Genomic DNA, 7,611 nt, shown 5'->3' on the forward strand with positions numbered 1-7,611 from the left:
TTTACCTCAAATTAAAAACCTAAAAATAGTTCTAGATTACAAGAAAGAATTAGCCGGGAATCAGTTGAGGACTTACAAAAAGGCTGGACGGGCACGGTGGCCGGGCGAGCCGAACGCAGGGAGGGAAGACCGGAAGATCGGCCGGCGCAGCCCCTTCCTGGATCGGCCGGCGAGGACTGGCGAGGCGAGGGCGCGAGGCGATACGCACGCGGACGCGGCGACTCTTCGGGCGATACGCGGATACGTGTGCAGGGGCCAGGATCGGGCGATTCGATTTGTGCGAGGAGGAGCCGAACGGACAGAGTAACTTCACGTATTTCGTTTTTGGGCCCGCTGACCATTTTTTTCCAGCCCATATAGCATAGAAAAAAGCCTCCATCTTGGCCCCCCCAGGCCTGGGCCCTTGGCAACCGCCCAACCCTGCCAAGGGTCAGGGCCGGCCCTGGAAGGAAAGGTATGGCCACCCTCTTCATGCTGTTTCCTAGAATTTTGGAATGAGCGAAACACAAGAACCCTCAAGCATGTGAACACCATGCCAACCATCATCTTTGATCGCATCAAGGCAGAAGCTAGGACTTGGGTCCTCGCCGGTGCTAAACATTTGGGTCTTTTCATTGGGGGGAGACTAAACCTTTGTAACCCTCGGTGTGGTTGTATGAATATTCTAAAACTTGGTTCCCACTTCTTCTTTATCAATGAATTAAGGAAAATCTTATGCCTTTTTGTTCAAAAAAATATCCTTGTTTCTATTACCTCTGTTCGAAAATATTATTCTCTATGATTCATAGTACTTGATGTATCTAGACACGTTTAATTGTAGATACATCCATTTTAGATGCAACTAGTATGGATCGGAGGAGTACTAGTTTTATTTATTTATTGTATTCGTAAAGCAATCAGGATATTTTCAAGACCAATTTTCATTTTAACTTGGTTGCTCATGTTGTCTTTCAACGTAAACATTTTCCCAAATACGGCTACTGAATATTTTTTGGATTATCGATCACCCGTCAGTTTCTATCGTTAGATACTCGCACGGTACTACTTAAAAAAATACTCCTTTACTAATTTACAAGATAATATGATGGATAGCTGTATCTATAAAGGTCATGTTGATGTAACCTTGGCATGCGATACTTACGTGACGGCTCAGTAACATGATCAGCAGCAAACGGCAGTAGCAATCGGACTAGGATTATACTAACCTACTATAAAACGGCCCAAAAAGAGGCCGATACTGTGAAAGTCATCAGGAAGCATCCGGTTGGAGAGCCCCTGTCACGTGCCGACCACGTGCCTCTCCAAATCGCCGCACGCACCTCACCGCCCGCGGCCGGCGAGCGTAACTCGCAAACAAACGCATCTCGATGGCCGCCCACGCCGGCGCCGGCACCGCGGCGCACGCCGACGCGGCCCGGGCCGACGACGAGGCGCGCGCCCTCCTCCCCGCCTCGGCGCCCGTGGCCGGCCACGACGAGGAGGACGAGGACCTGGAGGAGCGCGCGTTCGAGGCGTCCGAGAAGGTCATCGTGTCCCTCTCCTCGGACGACGCCGACGCCGACCTGGAGGCGCAGCTCGCCTCGTCGTCCGGCTCCCCGCCCTTCTCGTGGCGGAAGCTCTGGCTCTACACGGGGCCCGGCTTCCTGATGAGCATCGCCTTCCTCGACCCGGGCAACCTCGAGGGGGACCTCCAGGCCGGCGCCGCCGCCGGGGACACGCTGCTCTGGCTGCTCATGTGGGCCACGGCCATGGGCCTCCTCGTGCAGCTCCTCGCCGCGCGCCTCGGGGTCGCCACCGGCCGGCACCTCGCCGAGCTCTGCCGCGACGAGTACCCCGACTGGGCGCGACGCGCGCTATGGCTCATGGCCGAGGTCGCCATGGTCGGCGCTGACATCCAGGAGGTCATAGGCAGCGCGATCGCCATCAAGATCCTCAGCAGGGGGTACCTGCCGCTCTGGGCCGGCGTCGTCATCACCGCCTTGGATTGGTTAGTTTGGAACTTTGCTGATTGGTTGTTGAAGTATTTAATTTGCAATTTGTGTATTTTGATTGATTGGGAGGTGCTGGATCACAAGATAATTCCAAATTAAGTTACTTTCTTTTGTCTAAATAATCAGCAGTAGAGATCAGAAAAGGGAAAGGTTTCAGATTTTTGTCCTAGTTGTTGTTAGTGACATTTGGGTGAGGTTTTGGTGTTAGATCTCAGCTAGTTACGGACTTACTGTTAAATTAGAGATTTTAGTCAGCAGTAGAGATTTTCCAAAAGGATCAGAACAGGGAAAGGTTTCAGATTTTAGTCCTAGTTGTTTGCTAGTGACATTTGGGTGAGGTTTTGATGTTAGATCTCAGTTAGTTATGAACTTACTGTTAACTTTTATCTTAGTGTCACATCAGCTTAGACTGTCACGGATAGGTGCTGGTTTGGTGTAGATTTGATTGTAAACCATGATGTGTGCTTTGCTTTAACTTTCAGTTATAGGAATGTCTGATCTCTTTTGTTCAGACTGTACTATCAGTGAAGTGACAGTTTACTTTGATTTTCTAAATTAAGTTACTTTCTTTTGTCTAAATAATCAGCAGTAGAGATCAGAAAAGGGAAAGGTTTCAGATTTTTGCCATAGTTGTTGTTAGTGACATTTGGGTGAGGTTTTGGTGTTAGATCTCAGTTAGTTATGGACTTACTGTTAAAGTAGAGATTTTAATCAGCAGTAGAGATTTTCCAAAAGGACCAGAACATGGAAAGGTTTCAGATTTTAGTCCTAGTTGTTTGCTAGTGACATTTGGGTGAGGTTTTGGTGTTAGATCTCAGTTAGTTATGGACTTACTGTTCAAGTTTATCGTAGTCTCGGATTAGTTTACCGACTTGGGTATGGTTAGGAGTTGCTTTGGCGCAGATTTGAGGGTGTACCATGATGTATGCTTGCTTTAATTTCAGTTATAGGAATGCTTGATCTTTTTTGTTGAGATTGTACTATCCGTGAAGTGACAGTTGATGATGTACATTTGATCTTCTTTTAGTTCATGATGCTCTATGAGATATGAGGGTTGCAGATATTTACCTGCCTTGAAACAGGAATTCACAAAGTTTTGTCCTCCAACAAAGATCTGAATAGCCATCGTTTTGATTCACCAAGTTTTCACTTTAGAAGCTTGAATTTTTAATTATTTTTCTAAATTAGCTGCTACAGAATTTGGAATTTTCTTATCCGGCAAGATGAAAAAGATAGGATTTTTTTCGTGTCATTTTCTGGCCTTTGGTTTTCGTTGCCAAGTTGTTTTAGAAATATTAATAAAAATGAAACAAAACAATGAATCACTGACAGTCTGGCACCCCGGTTTCTCTTAAGAACTTAAACTCACAGTCATTAGGCATGGTTTCTAGTATTCAACATTCAGGCATGTATGCAAATTGAACTTGTACGATCAACAATTCAGATTTCCTGAATAATGATTAACTTGTCTATGCTACGTTTCCTGCCAACTTGAGATTTTCATGTTTGATTTTGTTCTCCAAATTGTGGTTGTACCTTTTTCTGGTATTGCGGACTCCTGCCAGGAGTGTCCTTTATGATTTTTTTTTTTGTTTAAATGTAAAGCAAAGGTTTGTGCTGGCTTTTAAATGTTGTATTATGCTGCTGACGTCTGTGTACTATATTTAATTTTAGAAGAATTAGATGTTTGGCAACCTTGAATCCACTGTATGGTTGTTAAACACTTCTTGAAATCCAGGTATTGATGCTACTTTGCTGCTTTCGACAAAAGCTAGAGATGCTTCAATATTAGTTTTTCTTCTGTCTTGTTCCATAGTTTTCTGGATGATCCTTGCAATTTTCTCTAAATCATCATAAACTCACAGTTGACTAATCAAGAACTCTTTTGTGTATAATATTAAAAGAACCTATATTGTCTTGATTGAGCTTATACCTTGTGTTTTGCCTCCTTTTACTTTACATCCTTAGTTGAGTGCCACTAGTATGTTTGTTAATAGTCAAAGACCTGAAAGCGATGTAGCTACCGTTATTTGAATTATACACTAACCCCGTGTTCTTTTTTCAGCTTCATTTTTCTTTCTCTCGAAAATTACGGGGTGAGGAAATTGGAGGCCGTGTTTGCCGTTTTGATTGCAACAATGGCAGTTTCCTTTGCATGGATGTTCACTGATACCAAGCCCAATGGAAAGGACCTGCTAGTTGGTAAGGATCCCACTCATCAATTGTTTATGCTTAAAATTTTCCTCATACTCTTTACCCATTGATCATACGTAATTGTATCAACAGGTATTTTGGTTCCCAAACTGAGCTCTAAGACAATAAGACAAGCGGTCGGTGTTGTTGGCTGTGTTATTATGCCACACAACGTCTTCCTACATTCAGCGCTTGTGCAGTCTAGAAAAATAGATCCAAAGAAGGAATACCAAGTTCGTGAAGCATTGAGATACTACTCAATAGAGTCAACGGTGGCATTGGCTATATCCTTCATGATAAATCTTTTTGTCACAACTGTTTTCGCTAAAGGATTCTATGGCACTAAAGAAGCTGGCAGTATTGGTCTTGAAAATGCCGGGCAGTACCTACAGGAGAAGTTTGGTGGAGGGTTTTTACCTATCCTCTACATTTGGGGGATTGGGCTATTAGCGGCTGGGCAGAGCAGCACAATAACAGGAACTTATGCTGGACAGTTTATAATGGGTGGGTTTCTGAATCTGAAGTTAAAGAAATGGCTGAGGGCGCTGATAACCAGAAGCTTTGCAATCGTGCCAACTATAGTCGTCGCTCTGTTCTTTGATTCGTCTGATGCACTGGATGTTCTAAACGAGTGGCTCAATGTGCTTCAGTCCATTCAGATCCCTTTTGCATTGATTCCACTGATAACCTTGGTGTCGAAGGAGCAAGTCATGGGCGTCTTTAAAATAGGCCATAAGATGCAAGTAAGTCTTCATCCTTTTTCTGTCCATAATTATTGACCTTTTCTCTTATGGCATAGTCATATCTTGCGGTAAAATGCCAACCAAGTGAGTAGTGTTGTTGCAGGGATTGTTGTTTTAATTTAGTATTCTTACATACATGACACTGTTCTTACCGAGTTATGTCATTTCTATGCAGGCTGTAACCTGGACAGTGGCTGCACTGCTGATCACGATCAATGGCTATCTATTGTTGGATTTCTTCTCATCTGAAATACGAGGCCCATTGTATGGATCAGTCCTCTGCTTGGCAGTACTTGCCTACGCTGCTTTTGTACTGTATCTCATTCTGCGGGGCACAGAGATCTCCAACAAGATCATTGTAGCGATACGCAAGAGGCTGTCATGACACCTGTAGCCAAAATTTTGCCCTTTTACACAGCCTTTAACCTCTCAAACCTATAGAATGGGTCCCAGAACAGAGACCGGAGATCTCACTGTACAGTGACATACGCTCGTTGAAACGGATGGACCCAATCCTCTGATAAATTTGTTGTAGTGCTCTGACTTCATCCTGGAGGAGGGAAAACAGAGAAGTGAACTGACGGTGCCGCTGAACAGCTATGCAATCATTCCTTATTTTTTTGTGTAATTTTTGTGGCGAACTAAAGCATAGAGTGGAATAGAAAGAAGACTAGAAGCAGAAAAAGCAATGTAATTTTATTTCTTGATCTGTACATGAAACTGTTACAATCTGGACAGTGAATATTGATCATCCAATCCTCTTTGTTGTTGTCTGTATGCCGCCGTGATAAATTCTGGTCCTGGTACCTTTTGGTGTTGGTTTTTGTTATGTTTTCCTTAAAACTACTTGTTATTCGCGGAATGATATGCAAAGGTTTTGTGTGTCCCTGAAGAAAGAAAAGAAAGAAGATGCTTTGATGCTGGTTCCTGGTGGGAAATTTGTTCCTAAGCATGTGATGGTTTTGGATGGGGGACGATGAACAGAATGAATACCTGAATTCGTGTGGTCCTTTTTCGTTGCTACCGGTATCAGAGAAAAGCGTGGTCAGGTGTGCATTGACTATGAATAGCGTCCAGAGCACAATATTCTCACCCAAGGGCCACTTCTCAGGGGAGAACCTGCTGTCATCCGTAACAGCAAACGAATAGTAGAACTGAAACCAAGGGAACAGTACAGGAACAAAATTCTCTCTTCGTGGTGGTGACGTTCTCTGTGACTAACCCGTAGTACCAGGCGCAAAAGTCGAACAGCTAGATGAGTCAAGACATTTTGGTTTTCCCCTTTGACCTTAGCTGCCTAGGCTGAGCAGATAAGTCTTGTCACATGTAGGCTGCCAGCAAGCCTGCGGTAGGCTGTTAGCAAAACATTCACACATACAGGTGTGTGCGTTTATGCAGTAATCTCCTGAAAAGACTGTTATAGCTTCAGTTTAGTATTTGCCTTTTTGTTTCTGAACTTATTTGCCCGTCTGGCTTTGAAGAGTTAGTTGCGAGTGAAGAATCTAGGGAGGTAGATGGTTGAGGTTTGAGTACCTGTACTGGGTCACATTGGACGCCCATATTGGGCCTATTGCTATCAGTTGCTCACAAAACACACAACAGATTTTTTTTTTCTTCAGGATAGTGGGCTGGTCTGCTTTGGGACGTCCTCGCAACACCTTGTAATTCGGGCCGTTTTCGCGTCAAGGCTAGCTTGTTCCCATGACCTACTGGCTCGGCCGTGAAATAATCTACCTTCTACTCTCTTCCATCCCTTGCACCCCTTTCGTCTCTAAAAAAGCTTTTAAATTTTGTCTAGATACAAAGTTATATAAACATGTTTTAGCTTTAAATTCATCCCTATCTAGAAAAAATAGCGAAGCTTTTTTAGAAGCGAAGGGAGTACTTTTCTAAAAAACGCTTTGCAACTTTATCTACTACCTTCGTCTAAAAATAAATGTCTTAGTTTTGTTTAGGATGTAAACGGATCGCATCGGATCAGATATTGCTCTTACCATATCCTTTACCATATTTTTGTAACGGATTCGGATCGGAGCGGATAATGGTCGGATGCGGATTCGGATGCGGATTATATCGGATTACGGATATGGAGCGGATTTGGACCGGACTCGGATCGGAAGCGGATTATTAAGAAAATATACACATAAAAAATAAAAGTATGTTTTTTATGTAAATACGTTTGTAATTATAGACAATAGTTAAATGTACACACTACAACAAAGCAAATTGCGTCATAATAGCATACATATTTTAGGTGATGAACTAACTATATTGTCTAAATATTTAGGGTTGGGTTAATTTTCTCGGATTATCCTCTTTGTGGACCTCGGATAATCCGCAAAAAATGGCGGATAATCCATATTCGTCGGATAGTATCAATACCATATTCTCTACCGTATCCGCCGGATATCCTCTTGATCACTATCCGCATCCGTATCCATATCCGGCGGATTTCTAAAAATGCATACCATATCCTCAAAAACGGATACAGATGCGGATTCGAAGTGGAAATTATCCGTACCATTTACATCCCTAGATACGGATGTATCTAGACGTACTTTACTTATATATACATTTGTATCTAGAAAAAGTTGAGACACCTATTTTTAGATGGAGGGAGTACATACAAAGGTATATAGAGATATTTTAGATGTAGATTCATCTTTTTCGATAAACAAAATATA

General features: G+C 43.1%; 1 protein-coding gene across 1 annotated transcript; it reads left to right on the top strand.

Annotated features, from left to right (window-relative positions):
- Positions 1 to 1,367: 1,367 nt before the first annotated feature.
- LOC124654453 (metal transporter Nramp6-like) lies at positions 1,368 to 5,704 on the top strand. Its single transcript, XM_047193448.1, has 4 exons — positions 1,368 to 1,987; positions 4,057 to 4,193; positions 4,278 to 4,927; positions 5,103 to 5,704. The coding sequence occupies exons 1-4, from the start codon at positions 1,368 to 1,370 to the stop codon at positions 5,310 to 5,312; spliced, it is 1,617 nt and encodes a 538-aa protein (XP_047049404.1). The 3' UTR covers positions 5,313 to 5,704.
- Positions 5,705 to 7,611: the final 1,907 nt, after the last annotated feature.

This window comes from Lolium rigidum, chromosome 5 (assembly GCF_022539505.1).
Source record: "Lolium rigidum isolate FL_2022 chromosome 5, APGP_CSIRO_Lrig_0.1, whole genome shotgun sequence".
Classification (NCBI taxonomy): domain Eukaryota; kingdom Viridiplantae; phylum Streptophyta; class Magnoliopsida; order Poales; family Poaceae; genus Lolium; species Lolium rigidum.

What these genes read in the sequence shown, in the direction of transcription:
- LOC124654453 (XM_047193448.1), top strand. Translation starts at nt 1,368, where the DNA reads ATGGCCGCCCACGCCGGCGCCGGCACCGCGGCGCACGCCGACGCGGCC. An exon ending in TGGAAAGGACCTGCTAGTTG is followed by an intron (nt 4,194 to 4,277) that starts GTAAGGATCCCA and finishes TTGTATCAACAG; the next exon opens with GTATTTTGGTTCCCAAACTG. An exon ending in AAATAGGCCATAAGATGCAA is followed by an intron (nt 4,928 to 5,102) that starts GTAAGTCTTCAT and finishes ATTTCTATGCAG; the next exon opens with GCTGTAACCTGGACAGTGGC.